Here is a 27,345-nt window from a genome sequence, read left to right as displayed (position 1 = left end):
GAGGCAGATAATGTTGGTTTTCGATTTTCACGGTAAGCCCACTGTTTGGTCGGGATAGCTCGCGTGGTCGCATATATATGTTTTCGAATGAAACAAATACCTAATAAGTATTTTAACCTTTAACTATATACCACAATATCCTTGTTTCACATATATAGTCGGACCAAAAAAAGTCTGCAGCTGCAGCGGATTTGATAGCCCACGCAGTGCAAGTGTCATTTATACGTCATAATTTCATAGAAGTTTGACGTTTAAAATAACACTTGCACTGCGTGGGCTATCAAATCCGCTGCAGACTATTCTTGGTCTGACTCTATCTGGAACTGTATAAATTTAATGGAGCCATATAGATTATCACTAGATAAAGAATGTTATATATAGGGGTTACATTGACTTTCAATCTAGTATTCGGTGAGTCAAAATGGCGTCGCGTGTAATTTTGTCTCTGGCGCTCTTCGTGGGTATGTTCCACCGACTTTAACCATATTTTTTTACTTTGGTTGGCAATAGAAAATCATAGGTTTTGCCGTGTCTCGCCCATTTTACTACACAAAAATGTGTTAATTTTATGTTTTAGTAAATATTGTTTTGTACACATATTGAAACATAATTTGTATTACCTACATGTATGTTCAAAACGCGAAGGTTTATTAATACATTTTTGGTAGTCAAATTTTATATTATTTTAATTAAATCATACCTACCTACGCATAGAAATATTACTAAATAGATACTACTTACTATGTGTTAGACTTAGAGATTTCACCGAAAAACCGTAATGACTACCAAATTGTAAACTTATCTCCAATTGTTTCACTCTCGAATTTGGTAAGGAGATTTTCCAAAATCCGTACATGTGCAAATTATAACCAATGGTCTCGTCACACCAGCTGCCGCAGCGGCGTCACCGAACCGCATCGTGGGTGGCAATCCCACCACCATCCAGGACTACCCCTGGATAGTGCAGTCCGAGACCCTGGGCATCATCACCGGCGTCTGGAGCCAGAGCTGCGCCGCCAACGTCCTTACCACCAGATACGTGCTGACCGCTGCTCATTGTTATGCTGGAGTGTATGAATATTCATGCTACTAAACCAAACTAAGAAATAATAACAACCAACGTCATAATAGAAGTTAGACCAAGAAAAGTCTGCAGCGATTTTGATAGCCCACGCAGTGCAAGTGTTATTTATACGTCATAATTTCATAGAAGTTTGAAGTTTAAAATGACACTTGCACTGCGTGGGCTATCAAAATCGCTGCAGACTTTTCTCGGTCTGACTCTACCAGCCAAAAGATGTCTACCTACGGTAAAACATATGCTTTTCCTAAAAATCGTACCGAGAATTATGATCTTCAAGTTTTTGTTTACTTTTTTGATTGTATTGTTACAATATGCTTTAGATTTTTCTTTAAACGTGTGCTCTCTTTCGCTCAAAGATCTATATCTACAGATTCTTCGTCATCTATATATTTTGTTAATCTAGGTAGGTACCTACTTGTTGACAAATATCGTGGCGCTTGTAAATCATTGGAGGGTGCATTGGGGTCGCCCTACAGTATTTATTTCTGAAAATAGCCACACATACCTTCGTATATTCTTTACAGGCTCTACTCTCCAAACCTCCGCCGCATCCGCGCAGGCAGCACCTACAGAAACACCGGCGGCGTCATCAGCTACGTCGAGTCGGCCATCAACCACCCCACGTACCGCCATTTATTCGGGTACGATGGCGACATCAGTGTGGTGCGGCTGATCGAGTCTCTGATGTACACGCCTGTCGTCCAGCAGACCACCGTAGCGGCCCCTGAAACAGTGCTGCCTGCGAACGTGCCCGTTATCCATGCTGGCTGGGGCACCACTGAGGTTAGTATATCTATGGTCATGGCTATATTTCTAAATGGCAACTCTAGCATGTGCTACAGTAAGACGAGACAAATACATATTTTTTGCTATCAAGTGATTGTTAAAATTCAACTTTGTATTACGCTACGCAATTGTAGTACGCTGCTTTATCTAATTGAGGTATTTTATATGAATCGTCATTACTGCATTCGAATGTAAATAACTCTGATGAGGAATTAGTAAAGAGAGAGTTATTTTACTTACCTAAATTCCTCATAATACCTACTTCTCCAACAGCATCAAGGTGCTGCGTCCAGCGTTCTCCAAGACGTCACCATATACACCATCAATACCGAACTGTGCGCCGAGCGGTACCTCACTCTGAATCCACCTCAAGTGGTTACTGAGAACATGATCTGCGCTGGTCTCTTGGACGTGGGCGGTCGCGACGCCTGCCAGGGTGATTCTGGCGGCCCGCTGTACTACAAGGATGCGACCGGATTGACCGTCTTGGTGGGAATTGTGTCGTGGGGCCATGGTTGCGCCAATGAGACGTTCCCGGGTGTTAGCACCAACGTCGCAAAGTACACTAACTGGATCGTCGAAACCGCTGTTTAACTACTAGTTGCTACTAGGTATTTAAAAATATTAAATGATTGAGTATGGAAAACTAAAATATGTCTTTATTTAAAGTAATGAAGCACACGTCAATTACCACGGTTAACACTAAATTGCGCAAACTCGGATACACGCATTTAGGACCACATGAAGGTGTTATTAAAGCGATTTCCAGTTTGCTGGGAATTAATGCTTCGAAAAATCTAATTTGATTGGCTTAATGGCAAAACCGACCGGCCAAGTGCGAGTCCGACTCGCCCACCGAGGGTTCCGTACTGTTTAGTATTTGATGATGATGATGCTCTCCTGACCGATTTCAGCCCCAGCGACATGTGTGCTCTGGACTAGGCAATTTTTAGCTCGTGTTATTAGAGTGTCCACTCTCTGATGCGCTCTTAGGTGGCTCACGTACCCTATCTTCTTGCTAAATATTCGAGCGCATTTTGGGCACGTCAGCACACCACCTACATAGTTGTGTTGTTGTGTGTGTTTAGTATTTGTTGTTATAGCGGCAACAGAAATACATAATTTGTGAAAATTTCAACTATCAGCCTGGTGACAGACAGACGGACAGACGGACAGTGGAGTCTAAATAACAGGGTCCCGTTTTTACCCTTTGGGTACGGAATCCTAAAAAATACCGTAAACTTATGTATTAATTATTGGCTATATCATTTACATATTTAAACATCTCTTCGGATCTTCACGCCATCTTGCGGACATGTAACATACTAATAATTATGAAAGCTTAGCTCGCGGAGTCGCAGAGACTCAGTTGAGGGTTTAGTAAGGGTTCCAACGTTAACTCATAGGTGGCGTTAGTCCCGTAAGTTGTTACAAAGTTGTTATTGTAAAGGACTATGCGTCAAAATGGCCCCAACACCTACAGAGTTGAGAGTTAGGTCATTACTGTCATTAGATTGGTATTTCTCTGTACTTCATTTCGTTCTATGGGCACCAAGCGGAATTCCATTGCAGAACTGAGATATTGGTATTTTAGCCAAAATGTCGTCACCCTTATTACCGAGGCAATAGAGTCCACCGCCGGGCGAGCGCGGCAAATCATTCGGTGTGTTCGCCCGGCGGTGCGCGAACATCTACCCTGCAGCAATTAATTTACTTACTTGGACTCTATTGCCTAGGTAATAAGGGTGACGACATTTTGGCTAAAATACCAATATCTCAGTTCTGCAATGGAATTCCGCTTGGTGCAGAGAACAAAATGCAGTACATAGAAATACCTATCGAATGACCTTACTCTCATTTCTGTTGGCGTTGGGTCCAGGCTCCATACAAAGTTGCCCATGGTCCTTTGTACCTAATACCTACTTTCTTTGCCGTTTAAGTACAAAGTGAAAAAATAACCTATTCGATTATCTACAATGAAACACTGCTCCATAGCAACTGATCGTGACATTCGAAAACATATTTTGTTTACCTACAGAGTTCTAGAGAAATACAGGGGTCGCGTTCAGTATAGATCAAATGAAGACCCATGATAGAGGACCATAAAGACTTGATAAAAATTAAGGCTTCGGAGAAATCATCGAAGTTTGACTCCATCCATACAATGATGACCATCAGAAAAGTTTTCAGTCAAGTACTAGTGAATATGTATGGCTAACCTTGACAAGATCTGGAGGAACAGAGGTATTCGACGTACGACTAAGGGGCTATTCATAAATTACGTCATTTCAAATTAGGGGGGGGGGGGTCTGGACATCGGATGATGGTAGCATGACGTAGGAGGAAACGGGGTCATTCGAAGCATGATTTTTGGATGATTTTAGGGGGGGGGGGGGTCAAAAATCGTCAAAAATCGATGACGTAATTTATGGACAGCCCCTAAGGTGCGATTGGTTCGAGCTCTTGTCTTCTCGATATTTATGTACGGTGCCGAAACTTGGAGCCTGAAAAGCTGTGATGTGGCTAAGATTGACGCTTTTGAAATGTGGTGTTGGCGAAGACTGCTGCGTATACCTTGGACAGCTAGAAGAACTAACATATCTAATATTTTGGAAGAACTCAGTATTACCACACGGCTCTCTAAAGCATGCCATGAACGAGCCCTTAGATTTTTCGGACACATTATGAGCTAGATCACCAATGCATGATATGGAGAAGTGTATCATCTTGGGGCGAATGAATGGCAAACGCGCTCAAGGTGGGGCTCGTAAGAGATGGTCTGACGCCATGAAGAAGACGAGTGGCGGCAGCCTGCACCGTGCGGTCCACTTGGCTTATGACCGCAATCAATGGAGACGTGTTGCATGTGGTCGCGATCCTCAGCATTGAGGGAACGAGGAAGAAGAAGAAGTGAATATGTATTGTAGTAGATTCTGGCCATTATTTTGTAAGGGCATATTCGACTTAAATTTTTCTTAAAACACCTAATCAAGTTACAAAAGTGAGGTTAGCACGGTTCTGCAAGAACACAAAATCGATTATTTCTCCGAAACCATTATATTTTGCCGAGCATATTCCGTCTGCTCCGAACTGAAAAAGAAAACGTGTAGGTATTCAAGGTGTAACGAAAATAGTGAGGATCCGTTTAGGGGCATATTCGGTATCGTGTTCTGATTAGGAAAAAGTAGAAGAAAAAATATTTTAACCCAAAAAAAAATATTTTTTTATTTCTTTTATGTTATTCACCTCTGCAAAGTTTCCAAAATGGTAATTCTACTAGGAAAAAATCTAGAAAGTTCTCATATTTTCGTAAGGAGATTAAAATTTCTGTTCCAGAATAGAATTTATCATGAATTTTCAGTAATATCTGAGAATATATTCAACTTTTAGGAAATTTTCCGCAACTTGCTAATCTGTAATGGGTATGAGTAGACATGTCTCTAATTTGATTATTAGTGTGCTTTATTTATTTATTAATACATACTTGCGCACTAAAAATGGTGCGTGACGACGGTGCGTACGCTCATCTATTTGTGCGCACTGATTCACGGCGCATCGCGCGTATTTATACACGGCATGATGCCGATTACACATACGATTAGTGTTATTCAATTTAAAATAATAATTTAGAATAATAGGTAACTGCGATTCGCCTAGGTCATGTGTCTGTGATTATAACTAACAAATAATAAAATAATAAGTAATGAATGATATTTAAACGTTAAGTACCTACGTCCAAAAGTCCTGCGATACTGATTTGAATTCGTTATAAGTTGGTTAATAGTTATTTGTACAACAAGAGATCAAAGTTTGATATTATTTCGAGTGCTTATATTGAGTCCCGTGCAAGCGAAAGATTCTATAGTAGATTCACGAGCGTAGCGAGTGAATCTAATTTAGAATCTTGAGCGTAGTAAGGGACTCAAAAGCGCACGAGATGTAAATAACTTTGATCTCGTGTAGTACACAAAATTTTTCATCGGAGCAGTGAGAACATACCTATTAGACAACTTGAAAAATGTAATACTTCTTCATCACTTAATACCTGCACTCAAGTTTTCTTAAGATATACAAACAATTAAGTTTAATTACCGCAATCGAACACAAAAACAAAACGTAATAATAAATTTCAGTAAAATAATATGGAAATAACGAACTTCAACTGACACTTCAATCGATCACTTTTTTTTGTAAAAAAAAACTTTGTAAGATACGGTCCGAATTGCGGATACGTACTATTTGTCAACTATGGTAGAAATTCTTTTGTAAAATAATTAATTTTGCGTGATAATCTGTGTATTTTTTGAGTTCATTATTTTAATTGTACAATAAAATACCTAAAATATATTATTTTATCAGTTTTTATCTAATCTTAAACTTTATTTTTATTAATTAATTATTAAGAATTCATACTCGTACGTGGTTTGGAACGATGCGGTCTGAAGTTTTCGGGGGTCTATTATAAACCGTCAATATACCGTTGAATGTCGTTTCAACGTTTTTTGTCTGTTTATTTTTGCTAACAGTGTGAAAGGGACAGAGATAATAGAACCCAAGTATTTCGAACTTGTATTAGACCCCGCATGTTGAAATGATATTTGACTATAAAGGTCACTTGAATGTCATTTTGTCTCACTCAGTGAGCAAAATCGCATTTTGCTCACTGTTTTTAAGAAGCAAAGTACCCTAGTTCGAGCTGCTGAGGTGAAAAAAAATTAATAGCATTGAGACGATTTATCTTGTAATGACCTATTTCTGCCCATTATAGTTAGACATCTAGCTAGAATAAAAGTCTGTACTTGCAGTGGCGTTGCGTCTAAAGCAGAGACGCTTTCCAGATAGATTTTCGTACATTGACCCACCTGTTGCTATCTCTATTGCACGCGCATAATTACATTGCTGTCCCGCCCATGATGCCGGTTGTCAATGTCACTGTGCGAGTTTGAACATACTTACATCCATGACGTTTTTCTCATAGACCGTTTGACGTAAATACCTAAATTTTTTATTAGAAGGAAAGAAGTTTGTGTACAAGTCACGCACTATTAGACTACATTGTTGTCTGTGTCATCTTATTAGATTTTGAATTCCTATTTATCTTCAATGAGCCAGTGTGGACCGAGCACGAGACGCCAGCGCCGAGTTATTTCGATCCGGACCTACGGGCATTAATCAACCAAATGCACAATTTAATCACGACTGACGAGCATAAAGCATTTGATGCCCTGCAGTGGACACCGCGGAATGTACTAAATATAATGACCTGATAGCGAGGATTGCAATGGATATAGACAGGTGTGTGCAAACCAAACTTATTTTGCTCTTGTTAACATTTTTACCGTATAAGTAGTTGCCTAATGCAGTTTTTCATAAACGTTATCAAACCTATTCTTAAACTCATGGTTCGAATCTGATTATTTATTTATTTAAACTTTATTGCACAAAATACAAATAAAATGTACAAATGGCGGACTTAATGCCTAAAGGCATTCTCTACCAGTCAACCATAGGGCATAGGGTATTAAGTGTTGGGCAGATTATTTTTTCCTGGACCATCGATTAATTTATTCGTTTTTATAAATGGATGAAGGGTAGGTATATTTTTGGTATAGTCTAGGTACTCTAGGTCGTGATTATATGGTTATGTAACGATATAGATAAAGATAATAAATATAACAAAACGTAATACATATTCGTAATTAAGTACAAATTTGGAGTCAATAAAGATGATATGGTGTCACTGGTTGTAGTCGCATGTTGACTAGACATACAGAATTTAGATTAAGAGTGATCGTCTCGCGTAAGCGCTGGGATAGGCGACTACTGTCGGCTGCTCGTTTGACAAAAACTAGGCTCGTGCTAGCAATTACAGTACAAGTAAGTAAAGGTACCTTTGATTACAGGGTGCTAGGTTTAGTGCGGAGTTCTTGTGTAAGTACTTACTGATAATATCAAATACATTATGTTAGTAAAATAATACATATAAGTACTCGTATTGACAGTAAGTATGAGTAAGACAATTTATTATAACATTTATATGGTTCTAGTGCACTAATTAAATATTATAATATATCCTTCCCTACAGCGGTGGTGGCCGAGTGGATCTGACGTCCGAATTTCAATATTCAAATCCTGGCTCGTACCAATGAGTTTTTCGGCACTTACCTATGTACGGAATATCATTTGATATTTACCACTAGCTTTTCGGTGAAGGAAACATCGCGTGGAAACCTGCATACAACCGCGAAGAAATTCAAAGGTGTATGTGAAGTCCCCAGCCCGCATTGGACTAGCGTGGGGACTATAGCCCAAACCCTCTCGCGCATGAGAGGTGGCCCTGTGCCCAGCAGTGGAACGTATATAGGCCGAATTATTTTTTATCCTTCTCTAAATTACAACATTATATGTATTTATAAATTATTCTGAAGCGTGACATTTGCAACCCTATATGGGGAAAGGGTTTACCTCCATAAACCTATTATTTACATGTAACTGGGCGAATATTTCCTCTTTACATAAAAATCTAAATCTATTTAAATTTTCTGAAAAAGTCATTTATTTTTGCAAGAGTGAACCTACCCTCCTACGTATTATTAGCAGTGTGGCTAGTAGAGTAGTAGGTAGATACGCCATTACTGGCATTTTTGTTTAATTGTTATTGGTTGCGCCTGATTCACTTCTGTCGGCCGCCGACTGGCACGCGAGTCATTCAGCTAATCAACTAGTGTAGGGAAAAGGAAAAGTATTAAATAGGTACCGAAACTACCAACTGTTAGAAAATTTGTTCTAAATTTTACAGACAATGTAAAGAAATTTGACGTCTAACTTTGTATTTAGTTGCTATTAATATTAGTAGTGATTTTTGTTGTAGGTACTAGTTTTAAATTTTGCATTATTTATTGTACCTACTTATCTCCATAATTATGAGTTGTAACTACATTTACGAGTATATGGACCTATGTTGCTTTGCATATTGGAAATTAAATTCGTATGAATTAAAATTTTAAAAAAACTGTGTATGACAAATGACAACTATAGTAGCGTTACTAGTTGTACTATTGTTGACATCTAAATTAGTCCTCATGTCCCAACACTAACTTTTTACTTCTTATACCATTATAAAACTATGTGACAGGACAGGTCGTGATTTTTATTTATTGGGTCATTAAAGGGCATATTTGTAATTAATTGGCTAAATCGAGTGTTCATTAGAGGAAAATACTTTTACTTTATATAGTGGTATGTCTGGGAACGCGGAGCTTAGAATTATTCCTCTATTTGTAGGGCTTGAAGGCATCCTAGAGGTGTAATAAGGATTAAACCATTTAAAGTACCTTTTCTTCGACTGTCCAATCGAATGTACTTAACGAGAAATGTTACGGCAGGCGTGGCTCACTCCGCGATTTCGTCGCCTTGCTACAGGTAGCTAAAAGTACATCCATTCGGCCCCAATTTTGGGGTTTGCCATAAGCCGCGCGTGGCGCTGTCGCCACCTAGCGGCCATATCTGTGCTGATCGTAACAGACGCGTTTTGTTAGAGAGTGAGACTTCTGTACCTAGTACTATTATTTATTCTGTGGTTACGGTGCGATTACCAATATCCATGGATCAGTAAGGTAAACGTACTAGTGCTCGACATGCTAATGCCCAATAGATGACACCTTGCTGTCACCTCTATTGACAATGACCAAGTTTCAAGATGACATGTACTGGGACCGCGTCGAGCACCAGTACGTTTACCTTACAGCTTGCCTGTGTTATTTGGTTAAGAGTTCGCTAAAGTCGAACCAAGTTAACTCTGCATGGCATTTGCAATGACAAAGTGTGTTCCATGAATACATGACATTTATGATGACACTACCTCACTTTGTTCTATTCAGATCAGTGCAAAGTTAGCTTAGACGGAATTTACTCTATAATGTATTGTTTTCAGGAAAAAATCTCTAATTTCGCTGTCATCTTAGGTGGCATATAAGTGAGCGTTAAATCTGACGGTAAGTTTATACTAATGACTGGCGCGAGTGGCGTAAAACAATATACAACATAGGTACAACTCTAAAAAAATATGACTTCAGCTGATTGCACATTCTAAAACATTTAGTTTAGAAAGTACTAACACCTGAAGGAGAGTTTAATGTTTTTTTTTTTTTAATTTTTTACATAGAGGACTATACACAACTAATCTCAGCTTTATACAAATGTAAAGGTACCTATTACCGATCTAAGTTACTGCGTGTCAACAAGAAACCTACGTCTAACTATTCCTACCTATTCACACCTGGCTCTGTCTGAAACGATTTCTTGGTACATGCGATGTATCTCTCACAATTAATGGACATTATGATGCCCTTATAAGCAATTAGGTGTGCGCATACGCATCCGCATTCCCGTGCGGTTAGTTAAGTCTGACATATTTGTGTACTCGTTCCGAGAGAAAAGTCATCTAATGCCTCGCCTCTATTATCATTTAGCATGACTTTATAAACTTTGACTTAGTCCAGGGGACTATACTCGTAGTTCGTTTTTTAGGGTTCCGTACCCAAAGGGTAAAACGGGACCCTATTACTAAGACTTCGCTGTCCGTCCGTCCGTCCGTCTGTCCGTCCGTCCGTCCGTCCGTCTGTCTGTCACCAGGCTGTATCTCACGAACCGTGATAGCTAGACAGTTGAAATTTTCACAGATGATGTATTTCTGTTGCCGCTATAACAACAAATACTAAAAACAGAATAAAATAAAGATTTAAATGGGGCTCCCATACAACAGACGTGATTTTTAGGGTTCCGTACCCAAAGGGTAAAACGGGACCCTATTACTAAGACTTCGCTGTCCGTCCGTCCGTCCGTCCGTCCGTCCGTCCGTCCGTCCGTCCGTCCGTCTGTCACCAGGCTGTATCTCACGAACCGTGATAGCTAGACAGTTGAAATTTTCACAGATGATGTATTTCTGTTGCCGCTATAACAACAAATACTAAAAACAGAATAAAATAAAGATTTAAATGGGGCTCCCATACAACAGACGTGATTTTTGACCAAAGTTAAGCAACGTCGGGAGTGGTCAGTACTTGGATGGGTGACCGTTTTTTTTTTGCTTTTTTTTTTTGTTTTTTTTTATATGGTACGGAACCCTTCGTGCGCGAGTCCGACTCGCACTTGCCCGATTTTTGACCAAAGTTAAGCAACGTCGGGAGTGGTCAGTACTTGGATGGGTGACCGTTTTTTTTATTGCTTTTTTTTTCGTTTTTTTTTTTGCATTATGTTACGGAACCCTTCGTGCGCGAGTCCGACTCGCACTTGCCCGGTTTTTTTAGCATTAAAAAGAAGGTAAGCGATCTTGACAAGTTTTTAATTGAAAAACGCTTTTTAAAAATCAGTAACTATTACTTATGAAAACAGAAGATATAAATGATCGTATTAGATTCATAATTTTTACATATTTGCCGTGACTTATTTTTAAAAAGTACCTTTTAATTAAAAGACATGTCAAGATTGTTTACCTTTTTTCTTATGCTAAAAAAACGAACAATAAGGACAATTAAAAACACCCCCACACCATCTCCACTCGTTGTGAATTTCCTATTTCCTATTTTTCGCATTTGTATTGTAAATCACTATTAATAAGGTTTCATCCACATATTACATCACAGCAGCAGAGGGAGGGGGGGGGGTCATGCCAAGTGTGACAGTACGTATTAAATACCTCTCTCTTTTCTATGAAAAAGTGTGACAATGACAAGGGGGGATGGGAGCTCAAAAAAATCTAAATTTTGTGTGATGTAATTAATTGATGACCCCTAAGGAAAAATTAATTTATATTTTTAAATATGAGAATTTTATATCTACTTACTTATTTATATTTTTGAACATTTTGTTTTTGATATTTAAAAATATCTAATATTTTGGCCGTGAGGAACCTTGTCAAATTCTATCCTTAGGGTTTATCAAGTTACAATAATATGTTACCCTGTAATAATATCATAGGTTACCTAGGTACTTAGATAATTAAATGTAAGGTAGGTACATACTTATTTAAGTATCTATCGACTATGGAAGTGGATTTATAAAGATTAATTAGGTAGGAAAAGTAAATCAACAACTTAAAAATTTACCCATTTCAATGTTTACAATTTTTTTATACAATATTTATACACAATATTTATTACGTTATATAAATATACCTTATAATTACGTATATACACATAAACCGATAACATTTTATGAACTGCATAAGATTTCGTACTAAGTCATAAATACTTTAGGTTTTTTAACAATCTACAATATGTAATTATGTATGTATGCATATACCTAATATGATATATTATTCTATAAGGTTTCATATTATAGAATAATAAGTATAGTGGATTACATTGGTAAATAATAAAAAATACCACATTTATTGTACACTATTTTTGAGGATCATAGGAAAAGAAGACCGGAGAATCATTGTATGCTGCAGAAGCCGTGAACGACGTCGCTCGCTCGGAATTTTTCAGTAAATTCTGCAACAATGTCTGCTGCTCCATCAATAGTATGTTTAGATGCCTCATCTCCTGATCGATCTTTTTCAGATTAAATGTAGTCTGGTCTATTTTCTCCTGCATACCTTTAATCTCTATATTGAAATTTTGATCTACAATTTCATGCCCTTTTTTGAACTTTGAGGAATATTTGTTTTTGTATAAAACTTCTTGGACAGATTTTCCTGTTTTCATTTTGTTTAATTGTGCTAGCTCGTAAGCGGCCATCATTATGTCTGTCGGTAAACGTTTTTCTCTGTGGTTTAGAGCTTTTACACTTAATATGACCTTTCCAGCTTCAGGAGATACAAGGGCGGTTCTATAGACATACTTGTGAAGACATCTTGGCAACCAGCAGCTAAACATACCCATTTCGACAAAAAGGATCAATTTCGTTTGCCGTACAAGCTTTGACAAGCCTGCAGTTTTTCTAAGGCCTTGGATATCATGGACGGCAATACCGACGAGCAAATTCATAAGAATAATTGTTACAAACATAAGGAACAGTATAAAAATTATTTGAGACGATAATTCAAATACTAAAGGTGGATCTTCTCCTTCAGGGGCATTGAGTAGGATATTTAAATTTAGTTCCCCCACCATCATTGCCATTGTGCTAATAAAACCCATTAAGGGATTGGCAAACATCTCTTCGTTGGGAAAAACTACGCAAAAGCAAATAGTAAACCCGAGTAGTAAACAAATATAGGCCAACAACAGCTTTAAGAACTCCTTCAAGACCTTTTGGTACATAGCGACGTAGTCGCCGAACATCGGGAGTTGACCCATCATTAACATTAAGTTTGTCCATGCCCCTAAAACAGCATAACCCCCAACATGGTTTTGCCAGCTGTAATCTTTGTGAATATTATATAGTGAAAATACAGATAGTAGGACAAACCATTCCATCAAATTCTCAAACGTAGTAAAATATTGCCAAAAAGTCGAGTAACCAGTTATACCCGTTAATTTTCGTAATATCTCGAAAGCTGTGATTGCCATCAATACCCATCTCTCAAATTGTATCGGGTTGTCTTCCAAAATTTTCCCCAAAATCGATCCAGGTTGACAAAGCTCATTTTTTACGCCATATTTTGTTGAGAATGCCCCTTTGCACGTTTTACGTACAGCAGTTAGTACATAAATTGATAAAAAAGACACAAACAGAAAACAAAATATGAGTCTCGCTAAATAAAACTTCCTGATCTTCCTCCACTTCATAAATAAAAACGCCGAACATAGAGGATGAAGTAAGATATCTTTTTGACCTTCATCGATCAAACTATTTAAGTATGTAATCTCGCGAGGATAAGAAAACTTCAAAAGGCGACCGAAATCAAATTCCACTTGAACTTCTTCATTACTTTCTTTGGGATAACTAAGAGTAATCCCACAATCTAAATTATGTCTCAGAAATACTAAAGATTTAGGTGACTTTCTTGCGATCACACTTAATGCTGTATGCCCTTTCTTTGATTTCGATGTTACGTCTGCCCCAAGGACTATTAAAGTCTCAACACAGGGCGTTAAGCCATCTTTTGCCGCAGTGTGAAGTGGAGAATATCCGTTTATATCTTTCTTATTAATTTGTGCGCCCCAACTTGCGAGCATTTCAATGATTTCACATGAGCGTTCAGAATTACTGACTGAAGCGTGCACTGGTGTACGTTGAGTGTAATCTTCAGCATTTGGGTCAGCGTTTCCGTCCCTGAGTAACAATTCAACGCACTCCAAACTACCGCACATAGCGGCTAGATGTAATGCTGTGAATCCTTTGTAATTTTTTGTAGTAGCCTTTGCACCTTCCGACAACAGTAGTTCCACGCAATCAGAAAAGCCTCTCGCAGCAGCCAGATGTAAAGCTGTGCACTCTCTATCTCTCTGTTTTATCATTCCGTTAATAGGAATCTTAGTTTCTTTTAATAAGAAAGCCAGGCAACGTTGTGACCCTAGTTCTGCTGCCAAATGTAGAGCATTAAAGCCCCCTGATGTTGTAAAACATGGATCGACACCCTTATCTATAAACAATTCCATGCATTCGACAGCATTGCATCGTACTGCACAGTGAACGAGATTATCTTCACAACCAGTTCGTTGCACGACTGCATGCAAAGAAGCGCCGTTTGCAATTAAAATTTCAGCCACTTCCAGTGAATTTCCAAATGCAGCGCAGTGCAGAGGAGCGAAGTATTTAGGAGCGAAGTCCGGATCGGCACCGCGAGAAAGCAAGAATAGAGCTGATCTTCCTGCACCGCTAAACGCAGCAAGGTGTAAGGCTGTGAGACCCATCGGTTCTGCAAAGTGAATGTCCGCTCCAACATTAAGAATGGAAGGCAGCAAATCATCCCGTGACAAAAATGCCGCCCATAACAAGGTCAAATTGACTACCCCTTCCGGAGCAGAACAAATGTGATCTTCAATGTTGTCTGCCGTGATCAACCCACATTCGATGTCATCAAAGAACCTTCCAGCTCCCAATGTAAAAGCACGTTCGCACAAGCCCCGTCTGATAGTTTCTTCGGTTAACTTAGCTTCTGGATCCGGTGCTAGAATCACAAAACTCTGATGCATATTGGACATATCTTCGGCGGGTGGAGATGGTCCGACGAATAAATATTCTTTTCCTTGTTCTCGAGAACCCTCGACCAAATCGAGGCTCCGTAAGTACCTGTAGGTAGTGTTGAAGGGGAAGTCTTCATCTCGATTTCTGGAGTTGAAGCTACTACTAGTAGCCGTACGCGATCGAGACAAAAGTCGGGCGGATGACGCACTGGAGGCTGGCCAAGCCATCTCGCGGTAACCGAAATTGTCCATGGCCCTTGTGCGACTGAGACAATGGCAGCCGCCTTATCTTTTTATCTTTGTTTGTTTTGACTTGATGTTTCTTTGACGTTTATGATTTATCACACGCGATACGCACCTCCTATTTATGTACTTTGATGCAGTTTCTGAGTAAATTATCTGCGACGTATGTAATAAACTTATTTTGCTAAATAACTCTATTAAAATTTAATTAAAGTAAGGTCACTGTGGATAAGTCCGTCTACAAGGCAAGTCCGTCAACACGTTATAACTTTTGAATTTGAAGGCGTATGTCGCTTTGGAGTAGAGTCGATTAACCAGTTGTTCGCGCTAGTTCCATCACTGTAAAAAAGATGGCGCTGTGACAACCAACTTCAGAGCAATCCGCCTTATCACGTCATTTCGTGTTTTGAACTCGAAGTCATAGTGCGACAGCCGTTCGAAAAAAAATTGTTAAAAATAGTTTTTGAAAAGATTGTGCATGAGAAAGTACGTAGTAGTTAGTTAGACCAAGAAAAGTCTGCAGCGGATTTGATAGCCCACGCATTGCACGTGTTATTTTAAACGTCAAACTTCTATGAAATTATTATGAAATTTCATGGACTGACTCTAGCATAAGAAACAGTTGTCTTTATTCTATGTTTAAAATATCAGAAACTGGCTTAGTTTTGTAATTATACGTTCCACCATTTATCACATTAAAATTTGACTAAGTTGGAAAGTCCGTCTATTATGTACAAGGCAAGTCCGTCATATGACTTTCGTTAAATCAGAGATTACCAACTGTTTTTGCGACTTTAATATTATAACGATTTGATAAGGTATCAACAAATCCTCCTGACTTTGCGCATGATGTTACTTTATTAAATTTTGATCTCAGTAAATTAAAAAAAATGATTAAAATTCATTTTAAAATTACTATTGATGTTTTATTTCGGAAATCAAAAAAATAATTACGTGTAATTATTTGCCAAAAAAGGTTTACCACCCCATTTTCGTAGTATACGGACTTGTCTTTGTATTAGAAAAATGGTGTTTATTTCGAATCTAAACCCTATATTAACAAGTTTAAAGTACACTTTTCATTGTCTTGATTTGTTATTTTTATAGCCATTTGACTACGAACATATACGCACCCATAGATTGGCTGATATCATAACTAGACGGACTTCTCATAAACTGCACGGGAAGTCCGTCTACTCGCCGAAATTAAAAAAATACTATTGTATTTGCTTAATTTATGTTTGAAATGATCTGGCACTAAAGCTAAACTATTAATTATTAAATTCTTCATCGTACGACTATGCGATTACAAGCGGTAACGTAGGTGAATAATTAATGAAACAAGATCACTCCAAAGTGAAAAAAAGTGAAAAAAAAATAAAGTATGCCGGTCTTGCCCACAGTGACCTTACATTAGGATTTTAAAATTAAACGATTCTCAGCGGTGTTCCCCTTATACCTTCTTCCATCATTTTTAACAATGATAATAACTGACCAATAATCTTAGTCACATTTTAAAGTATATAAAAAAAATGAAAAATGTTAAAATTTACCGCTTCGGTTAGGTATGTTTATATATTTACTTTTGTATCGTATTATGTAATATTACTAATATCTCATATTGTTACTAACATATTGCCTCAGAGTATTTAAATTAATTAATTAAAATAAACAAAATTACTTTGTAAAAAATAAGTATTTGATCAACAAAGTATTTTTTCTCAAAAATGGACGGCAAAGTCGACTTTGCCGTTTAAAAAATAGGTCGCGAAGCGCGTAGTTTATGGTCAGTCAAAAATTAAAAAGTTAAAAACATTGCAGTCTCGATTTTGGGACTGCAATGTTGCATACAAATTCCATTATTTGTCGAGTTCCAAACTTTTTAAAAGTTGAAATGGCCATATCAAATGAAGGCACAGGCCCATTAAACAGCCAAACAGATGATTAGTACCGCGACTATTTAGCTGTCTCAAACAGGTTGGCGTATTTTCGGCAGAAAAATACACTTCTATTTTTTATTAAAAAAATAAAAAGGCGGCAAAGCTAATTTTTTCAATTGTTTCTACTTTTTTCTGTGAAAATATATACGTAAGAACGTTGCTTTTGTAAAATATTTCTATGATATTTATATTTCTTGCACCATTTTTGAGAAAAGCACTATATATGACTCGGCTGGAAGGCTACTTGATGGCTTCGGATTCAATTAAACGGACTCCCAAGGTCGCCCGTTTAAAACGAATCCTCAGCCTGCAAGTAGCTACTTCCGAGCCTCGACAATAATTTACTATTCTCAAAAATGGACGGCAAAGTCGACTTTGCCGTTAAAAAAATAGGTCGCGAAGCGCGTAGTTTATGGTCAGTCAAAAATTAAAAAGTTAAAAACATTGCAGTCTCGATTTTGGGACTGCAATGTTGCATACAAATTCCATTATTTGTCGAGTTCCAAACTTTTTAAAAGTTGAAATGGCCATATCAAACGAAGGCACAGGCCCATTAAACAGCCAAACAGATGATTAGTACCGCGACTATTTAGCTGTCTCAAATAGGTTGGCGTATTTTCGGCAGAAAAATACATTTCTATTTTTTTTTTTTTTTAATAAAAAGGCGGCAAAGCAAATTTTTTCAATTGTTTCTACTTTTTTCTGTGAAAATATATACGTAAGAACGTTGCTTTTGTAAAATATTTCTATGATATTTATATTTCTTGCACCATTTTTGAGAAAAGCACTATATATGACTCGGCTGGAAGGCTACTTGCTGGCTTCGGATTCAATTAAACGGACTCCCAAGGTCGTCCGTTTAAAACGAATCCTCAGCCTGCAAGTAGCTACTTCCGAGCCTCGACAATAATGTACTATTATTGCAAAGAATAACAATTGACCTGCAGTTAAAACTAGTCTATGTGTTCCATCCCCTTCGAACGAATAAAAATGTAAAATCGCCATAAAACATATCTATTACCATGAATCCTGCACCATGCCCTAGCCCTACTAGTGGACAAACGTACACGGACTCTACCAAGTCAATGTTTACCGTCGCTGGCTTCACTTTGGTACACTGAACGGTAATATAAGGTCTTTTCAATAGATGTGTACAAAACACGTAGTAACAAATATGTAAAATCGCCCTAAAACATGTCTGTCCACGAATCTTTTGCACCATGCGCTAGCCCTGCGGTGACAAACGTCAGGCCACGTGACGTGACAGATCGTCAACCTCGGCTTGTGTACACGATGCACCAAGTCAATGTTTACCGGCTCTGGCTTGACTTGCGTACACTCAACGGTAATATAAAGTGCATTTTCAATACACGTGTAAAAAGACCAATTTTTTGCGCATGATGTTTTTTCTTTTTTTTTTGTACGTAGGTTTTCTTAAATTTATATTATTATAGGTGTTTATATATTTAGTCTACTTTTTCAGCATATACATCATGCAATATTTTTATGAGCTTCATATTAGATAAATATAAAATTATAAGTGAATTCAACAAGGTTTAATAAATGTACTTACAACAGTAAGTACATTATCATTATCATTCCAAAACCGAGATTTATGCCTATCAAATCGTTTCACGTCGGGTCTACGATAAATAATACTGGACAAAGTAAAAATGAGAACGAAAACCCCAGTTAAAATTAGTAGAGTGTACTTTTCTCTACACGCGTTTGTAAATAGTTTGCATTTCATTTGCGCCCAAGCAAGTTTGTCAATTACTCGTAAACAGGACTCAGTGTTTGTCTTATTTAATGTCAGTTGTTGTAACATATGTATAAAATGTATAATCATTTAATGAACAACCACATCATAATATTTGTAGGTAAATACATTGATACTGATATTGGGACTGCGTTTGGTGGATTGCTTTTCGATAACTTTAAAACATTGTGGATAACTGAATTTAAAACAGAAATTTTATTTCAACGAACGAAGCCTTGTATAGTGCGACATAAAATAGTATAAATTAAATTATATGGAACCAAAAAAAACATTATAAATTGTTTAAGCATTTTATGTCAAAAACGTGACAGTTACGTAGGAGGGCGCCCTCATTTATTTTCTACTATTTTATGTCGCACTATAGCCAAGTTCCGAGCTAGATTTTAATCAAGTTATTAATTCCTAGGTCGTGATTAACTTTGTTGTCATATATCAACGGTGTTGGACTACATTTGACTAATCTGCAATAATTGCGGGCTCACACCGCATTGACAGCAGTTGGAGCGCCTGTCATTAATGCAATCTTAATCTTTTCAACCTGGTGTAGATTTATATCGTTTCAATTTAAATATCTGCGCGTCTGGTTATACTTAATACTATCCCTACTAAGACATAATATTATAAATGCTAAAGTAACTCTGTCACCTTTTCACACTTAAACCCACTGAAGCGATTTAAATGAATTTGGTATGGAGTGTTATGCCCGAGGAAGGCCATAGGGTAATTTTTATCAATTACTTATGATAACCATTCCACGTAGAGAAAGTCGCAGGCAGACGCTACTTAATACATATTTACAAACAATTATACACGCCAAAACGAATTAGCCCTAGAACAAAACATGTGTAAATAAAAGTTTTTTTTTTTGGTGAACCTGAATCAAACGAACTAAAAACGTGTAATTTGAGGTGTAAATAACGAAGGGATGTTGACTGTAGTTATTTTAAAACAAATTCACAACGTGCGTGAATTAACGCAGTAGAAAATGATTGATAAATCGTAAGCACCGCATTTTGTTTAATCTTTCGACAGGTAAGGAATATTTCAGGCAAAACACAAAGGAACTTCTAAATCTGTTGCGGATGTTTACCTACTTGCCTGCTATTTGTGGCGCATGCCTTCGGTCCATGACCTGCTGTTTAGATGATCCCATCAACTCGGCTGAAAGCTTGTAAGGTGAGAACTGTAGAAAATTAATGTTCTGTAAGGTATTTTTAGAACCGAACTATAAATAAAATAAAAATAAGTCGAAAAGGTTTCTATGACTGTAAATATTTCATTTTCGATAGACGATTATAATTCTGTTGATTACTGTACTTTGAGGGATCTAAAGCATTTATTGTAAATGCAACGATAAACATAATTCCGTGCTAAATCCCTATCGAATTTATGCTCCATACAAAATAGTAGATAGGTAACACATAAAAATGAGGTATAAAACTTTATATGACGCATTATGTGTAAAACAAAACACTGTTTATTTTTCTTATTTTTCGATCGTAGCCTTGACATTACGAACAACTGCTGACATTTATGCATTTTATAAATATTGAGAATACTGGTCACATAAAGCACTGTTTATATTACTTACATACCTTAAAAGGAGATTAAATTAAACAAACAGTGTACGTTGTTTAATGAAAGGATCCTATAAGTAGTATTTTATCGCCAGACAATCGACGTAGTGAGAAATGAAGTCGAAATTAGCTACTCGTATTATACAAATTATAGGATAATCTTACACAATTACATCTAGTCTCATAGTAAGCTCAATGAGGCTTGTGGACGGTTACCAGACGACCATATTATAATAGATAGGTAAAGATAGATACATAGATAGTTTGCTGTACTCCTATTGAACATATAGGGCACGTTTTTGTAACTATGTTTGTTTCTACGTTAAAAAGGAGAATTTGGGCATGGATAAGTTAATTTTCGATATTAATACCAATGTGAGCCTTGTGGAAGCAATCCATATATAACGTTTTTACTGAAGCTAGCAGCGTGTGACGCACAAGTTACACGCGCGGTATGCGTCCAGATGGACCCGCCAGACGCATCTATCCTGCCAACCCTGCCTATAGTGCCTATGCTCCAAGCAGTTCAAGCGTTAACAACACGGCATAAAAGGTGACATTAATATCAAATGCGTACCATAATAAGTGCAGCTTTTTGTTGTATGTTGGCATTATTCTTAGAGTTACGTGAACATTGGTTCTCTTATAAAATAAATAAATGGGTACCTAATATTTTTTATAATGTGTGTTGAAGTCTAGTCAAAGGTCCCGCTTTGTCGCTTACCATAAGGACGAGATTTGCTTGTATCTTTATACGAATAACCTGTCAAAGCGTCCTTATGGCAAGCGACAAAGTGGGACTTTTTGCTTGAAAACGACAAATATATTATTATAGAACCTACTGTGCGATTTAAGTAACGATGAAATTGTCTTCGAATCTTTACGTATTCCTTTCTAAACCTAAAATATTTTTTCTGTTGGTAATATCTTGTGAAATTCTTTCCGTAGGTAAATCTGCAATAAAATCTGTTAGGTATCTGAAATTAGACACTGCTTATTTTGAAGGAGTACTCTTCCTAAATATAAAATAAGTACCTAGTAAATAAAATTAAATGTGTGTGAGTGTTATTTGTTAATGCACATTTTATTCATGGTGTGAGTTTTCACCATAAATATCATATTAAGCATAGCCTTAATTCATCGTAACTGCTGTAAGTACAAGCATGCAATAATAATTTATTATATAATATAAAACCATTTTAATTTTAGGTTTGCTATCTCTGCTGTAGTCTGGTCTAAAGCGCACGCAAGACTCTTCAATTTATTGTAGTCATGGTGGCCCATTGAGCCCAATATTGAATCGCTTTGAATGAAACAAGATTGTATGGTAACTTGTAGATTTCAAGTTAATAAAGTCAGTCACAAATAGAATAAAACTAATAAAATCGAAATTAAAGACAATTTATTTATTTTATTATGTGCGAAACAAGCAAACACGCAATACCCAATTTTTCTCATCAAAATCGAACGTACACTTTTCATAACTTTTTAGACCTCACAGTTACTTTCAAAACAGTAGCCACATTGTGCGGGTATTTACTGTTAAATCTATCGCACAGACGAAAAGTACATTAAACATATTTGAAGAATTTAAAAAGAATCCACACATAGGAACGTTGGTTTTACCAAAGTTTTTTCGGCTCACGACGATGAAGCAATCCTTTGACAAACTTTGAGCCTTCAGTCAACAAATATTCCATTCCATTTTGTTTTTCAACTTTTTCATAGAATATTATATCTGCCAATGCCATTATTTCTTCTTTAGCACGTTTTGAAAAATTATAAGCCATGGCTTCAACAATATATTGTATTAAATCTTGTAATGCTGTCTCTATAATATCATTGCTCATATTGGTCGACCATTCTCTGAGTAATGAAATCCATTTCTCCATGTGAGTGCCATATATATCATTGCCATCTATTCCAAATGCAGTATCCACGATGTCTAGAATTATATACGCAGATTTCGCCTTGTCTTGCATTTTTTTCTCATTTGTACGATTAATTTTGTACCGTCGAATTACAATAGAATGTAAAAATGATACGACTTTTCTCATTTCATTTATATTTGCTGATGCCATATTATTCAATTTTGTTTCCAAAAAAGCAATTATTTTATCCCTTAACACCGTTTCAAAGAATGATCTCTTAGTAAGTAATAATCGTGAAATTTTATGAAGACAATATTGAAATTTTCTGTTGTCCAGTTTCAAAACTTCGTCTAACAATCTGAACAGGTAGTCTGAAAATGCAGGATTTGTCCTGCAAATTTTATAATTCGAACACATGAAATTGATTTCGTGTCGTTTATCATTTTCATTAAATATTCTAATCGTGTCAATCAGTATTTCTTTTTCTTCATCTTGTGTATCTTTAGCCAAAGTAAGAATTTTCTTTAAGAGTTTTTTCTCAATTTTGACTCGAATCATACAAACAACATTGACCATGTCTAAAATTATATATTCTTTATCTACCTCAAAAGTAGGTTTTTCCCTGGCAAGGTCTGAAAAGTATTTCTTTAACATGGTAATATAATCGGATTTTGTTCTTTTTACTATAGGAATCAAATCAGCTTCTACTAAGTTAAGTTTTTTTTGCACATGGTCAGCAACAGCTTGGATACTATCGATTCCTTTCTGCTGTGATCTTTCTTCGAATTGGTGTATACGCGCTAATATTGAATCACCCCCAGACGTTATCTCAGGCAAGTTTTCCTTTAATAGCTCATGTAAAGCATTATCCTTAACTATCTCCATTATAGGAGCATCGCCGTCCGATTGACTTCTAAAATATCCTAATTCCAGCTCTTCATCAAGGCCTTGTTTTATGAATTCAATGAACGTGGGGTCCATATGTATGTCTGCTTCTAATTTGACATTTTTAGATGCAAACAGCTCTACCGCTGTAATCATACATTATTATTTCATTAATGTAAAGCGAATAATAAATTAAAATCCCTAGTTAAGCGGAAATATCTATATCTTAGAGGATTAAATAATTATAAAAGAGGTTAAATATAATAAGCCTTACCGTATAAGATGGATAAAATAATAAATTGAAGCCACATTATTTTACCTCCTTAGTCTCTTTTCAAATACGAATATTTAATTATTAGTATTTTAAGCATACCGTACATATATTTATTACTAATGAAATTGTTAATGACCATAAAATTGCGCGGTTGATTATTAACAGGGATATTACAGTTTATCAGCATGTAGTTATAAGTATAGTGATATAATGAAATAATTAACAACTTTGTACCACTCGCCCACTACATAGGCACATACTTCTATTTCTGTATGATTGCATCGACGCATATTTTAATCTCACGAAATACAAGAAACATTTTTAAAATCCTTGAAATCCGTATTATGGACCACATCTTTAGCATAATATAAAATATTGGTAAACAAAATAATGGCACGTTATGGCAAATGAAATTAGTGCAAATTAATAGAAAATAAAGGTATTCAGTTTGTGGCATTATTGGCTAGGACCCGGGTATGTCCTTAAACTACGTCCAAGACCACCGGTGGACGGGCAGCAGCGTCCCTCAAATTCGGTGTACTCGACTGCGATCGCCAACCCGCCTGCCAAGCGTGGCGATTATAGCATTCACCCCCCATCATGATGAGCACAATAAAACCACGGCCCCGAGGTTCCGGCGACCCCCGGTGCTCTGGCTATGGTAGCGGTCAGGGCATTAGCGGGGTCAGGGGTGCTAAGAATCTCCGGCAAAGATCCGGCTACCCGCCCCGACGACGACTGGCCCTGGTAACACACAACATACGCACTATGAGGACTGACGAAAAGATCTGCGAGCTGGAAGAGGAACTGAGCAGGTTACACTGGGACATTGTAGGGTTATGCGAAGTCCGTAGAGAGGGGGAGGACACGACAACCCTGAAGTCTGGTAACTTGCTCTACCACCGGGAGGGCGACCAACAGTCCCAAGGTGGTGTCGGGTTTCTCGTTCACAAGTCCCTCGTAAACAACATAATAACCATCGACAGTGTGTCGAGCAGGGTGGTATACCTAATACTCAGAATATCCAAAAGATATTCGCTGAAGGTCATTCAGGTATACGCACCGACCTCGTCACACTCCGATGATGAAGTAGAAGCTATGTATGAGGACGTAAGTAGGGCCATACATACTTCTAAAACCTACTTTACTGTTGTTATGGGGGACTTCAACGCAAAGTTGGGCAAGAGAAGCGGGGATGAGTTGAGAGTGGGGCAATTTGGGTATGGACAACGGAACCCTAGGGGTCAGAGGCTGGCCGACTTTCTGGAGAGAGAGGAACTCTTCATGATGAACTCTTTCTTCCAGAAGCCGCCTCACAGGAAATGGACCTGGATGAGTCCTGACGGTTCCACGAGAAACGAGATAGACTTCATCATGACCGACAAGAAACGGATATTCAGTGATGTCTCTGTGATCAACAGGGTAAAGACCGGTAGTGATCACCGAATCGTAAGAGGCACACTGAATATCAATATTAAACTTGAAAGGTCCAGCCTGATGAAGTCTACGCTCCGACCTACTCGAGCCCATGTTCAAAACCCCGAAAGCTTTCAACTCGAGCTCTCTAACCGCTTTGCTTGCCTAGAGAACTTGGCTTCAGTGGACGAAATCAACGACGGGCTAGTGGAAACTGTCCACACAGTAGGGTCGAAGTTTTTTAGACCCCGCCGTAAAGATAGACCCCAGAAATTGACCGAGCAAATCTTAAACCTCATGGCTGAACGACGCTCGCTACAGTTGCAGTCTCCCGATGACGCGGAGTCATATAGGCAGCTCAATAGACGTATATCTAAGTCCTTGCGACATGATCTGCGTCTCTTTAATACTAACCGTATTAAAGAGACTATTGAGCGAAACCAAGGCTCCAAAGTGTTCGCAAAGGACAAGTCTATTGGGCAAAGCCAGCTGACAAAGCTGAAACGGGAAGATGGCAGCATAGCGTCGAGCAAAGCGGAGGTTTTAGGTGAGATCGAGAGGTTCTATGGACAGTTATACACTTCGATCGCAAAGCCCGTTGACAGCTTGGTAGGAGATCCAAGAGCCAAGCTGTCCCGACATTATACCGAAGATATCCCGGACATCAGTCTGTACGAGATTAGGATGGCCCTGAAGCAGCTTAAGAACAACAAGGCGCCGGGCAAAGACGGAATCACTTCAGAGCTTCTGAGAGCGGGTGGAACACCGGTACTTAAAGTCCTCCAGAAGCTCTTTAATTCCGTCTTGTCCGAGGGCATAACGCCTGAAACATGGAATAGAGGCGAGGTGGTGCTGTTCTTCAAAAAAGGTGATAACAACCTATTGAAGAACTACAGACCCATCACGCTTCTGAGCCATGTCTATAAGCTGTTTTCAAGGGTCATCACGAACCGTCTCGAACACAGACTTGATGACTTCCAGCCTCCCGAACAAGCCGGTTTCCGAAAAGGCTATAGTACCATAGACCACATCCATACGCTGCGGCAAGTTATACAGAAGACCGAAGAGTATAACTTGCCATTATGCTTAGCGTTTGTGGACTATGAGAAAGCCTTCGATTCGGTGGAAACATGGGCGGTGCTTGAGTCTCTTCAGCGATGCCATATTGACTATCGGTACATCGAAGTGTTGAAGTGTTTGTATAGTAACGCCACCATGTCGGTCCGAGTACAGGAGCAGAGCACGAGGGCGATTCCATTGCGAAGAGGCGTAAGGCAGGGAGACGTTATCTCTCCGAAACTGTTTACTGCCGTAATGGAAGACGCCTTCAAGCTCCTGGAATGGGAAGGTCTTGGCATCAACATCAGCGGCGAATACATCACTCACCTTCGGTTTGCCGACGATATCGTAGTCATGGCAAAGTCGATGGAGGAACTCAGCATGATGCTCGATGACCTCAACCGAGTTTCACAACGGGTGGGCTTGAAAATGAACATGGACAAGACGAAACTTATGTCAAATGCCAATGTTGTGCCCATCCCAGTCTCTGTTGGGAACTCGGTACTCGAAGTTGTTGACTCGTACATCTACCTAGTACAAGTAGTCCAATTAGGTAGGTCCAACTTCGAGAAAGAGGTCAACCGCCGAATCCAACTCGGTTGGGCAGCGTTCGGGAAACTACGTAATGTCTTTTCGTCCGACATACCTCAGTGCCTCAAGACGAAAGTCTTTAATCAGTGTGTGTTACCAGTGATGACTTACGGCTCCGAAACGTGGTCTTTCACTATCGGCCTCATCTCAAAACTCAAAGTCGCTCAACGAGCTATGGAGAGGGCTATGCTCGGAGTTTCTCTACGTGATCGAATCAGAAATGAGGAGATCCGTAGACGAACTAAAGTCACCGACATAGCCCACCGGATTAGCAAGCTGAAGTGGCAATGGGCAGGCCACATTGCACGCAGAGAAGATGGCCGATGGGGTCGAAAAGTGCTCGAGTGGAGACCACGGACTAGCAAGCGCAGCGTAGGACGTCCACCCACAAGATGGACAGACGATCTTGTTAAGGTCGCCGGAAGACGCTGGATGCGGGTCGCTTCCAACCGGCACGTATGGAGGTCCAAGGGGGAGGCCTATGTTCAGCAGTGGACGTCTTATGGCTGAGATGATGATGATGACCCACCAAAAAGTCGATGAACACTTAAAAATTCCAAAAGAAGGAGGCTCTCAATTTGGTTCTATGTCTTTTTAATGTTTGTTATCTCAGAAATCCTTAATTTCGTAACAGATTTCGATATCTTTTTGTTTGAAAGTATATTTTTATATTAAAAGTATACTTACAGATTGGTTCCATTTTTGTCAAAACCTAGTTCTGATGATGATGGGATCTATAAGGAACCGAGGGACCTCCTCAAAT

The 27,345-nt window shown here is 38.2% G+C and overlaps 3 protein-coding genes across 3 annotated transcripts; 1 reads left to right on the top strand and 2 right to left on the bottom strand.

Annotated features, from left to right (window-relative positions):
• The first annotated feature begins 403 nt into the window (after positions 1 to 403).
• Positions 404 to 2,464, top strand: LOC134796596 (trypsin, alkaline C-like). The gene is made up of 4 exons (XM_063768779.1): positions 404 to 461; positions 891 to 1,071; positions 1,609 to 1,867; positions 2,144 to 2,464. Exons 1-4 carry the CDS (start codon positions 422 to 424, stop codon positions 2,462 to 2,464), a joined length of 801 nt encoding a protein of 266 aa, XP_063624849.1. The 5' UTR covers positions 404 to 421.
• A 9,727-nt stretch (positions 2,465 to 12,191) lies between these two features.
• LOC134790821 (transient receptor potential channel pyrexia-like) lies at positions 12,192 to 15,284 on the bottom strand. The gene has a single exon (XM_063761783.1). It carries the CDS (start codon positions 15,196 to 15,198, stop codon positions 12,271 to 12,273), a length of 2,928 nt encoding a protein of 975 aa, XP_063617853.1. The 5' UTR covers positions 15,199 to 15,284; the 3' UTR covers positions 12,192 to 12,270.
• A 6,587-nt stretch (positions 15,285 to 21,871) lies between these two features.
• Positions 21,872 to 23,644, bottom strand: LOC134796495 (uncharacterized). The gene is made up of 2 exons (XM_063768710.1): positions 23,517 to 23,644; positions 21,872 to 23,388 (listed from the first exon to the last, which is right to left on the bottom strand). Exons 1-2 carry the CDS (start codon positions 23,551 to 23,553, stop codon positions 22,109 to 22,111), a joined length of 1,317 nt encoding a protein of 438 aa, XP_063624780.1. The 5' UTR covers positions 23,554 to 23,644; the 3' UTR covers positions 21,872 to 22,108.
• Positions 23,645 to 27,345: the final 3,701 nt, after the last annotated feature.

Source organism: Cydia splendana, chromosome 1 (assembly GCF_910591565.1).
Source record: "Cydia splendana chromosome 1, ilCydSple1.2, whole genome shotgun sequence".
In the NCBI taxonomy this organism is placed as follows: domain Eukaryota; kingdom Metazoa; phylum Arthropoda; class Insecta; order Lepidoptera; family Tortricidae; genus Cydia; species Cydia splendana.
The sequence above is the reverse complement of the archived record's forward strand: the minus strand, read 5'-3'. Positions and strand labels throughout refer to the sequence as shown.

Coding starts and splice junctions, on each gene's coding strand:
- LOC134796596 (XM_063768779.1), top strand. CDS start 422: ATGGCGTCGCGTGTAATTTTGTCTCTGGCGCTCTTCGTGG. Junction 462..890: donor GTCTCTGGCGCTCTTCGTGG/GTATGTTCCACC, acceptor TCGTCACACCAG/CTGCCGCAGCGGCGTCACCG. Junction 1,868..2,143: donor CTGGCTGGGGCACCACTGAG/GTTAGTATATCT, acceptor CTTCTCCAACAG/CATCAAGGTGCTGCGTCCAG.
- LOC134790821 (XM_063761783.1), bottom strand. CDS start 15,198: ATGGACAATTTCGGTTACCGCGAGATGGCTTGGCCAGCCTCCAGTGCG.
- LOC134796495 (XM_063768710.1), bottom strand. CDS start 23,553: ATGTGGCTTCAATTTATTATTTTATCCATCTTATACG. Junction 23,389..23,516: donor TATTTTATCCATCTTATACG/GTAAGGCTTATT, acceptor GTATGATTACAG/CGGTAGAGCTGTTTGCATCT.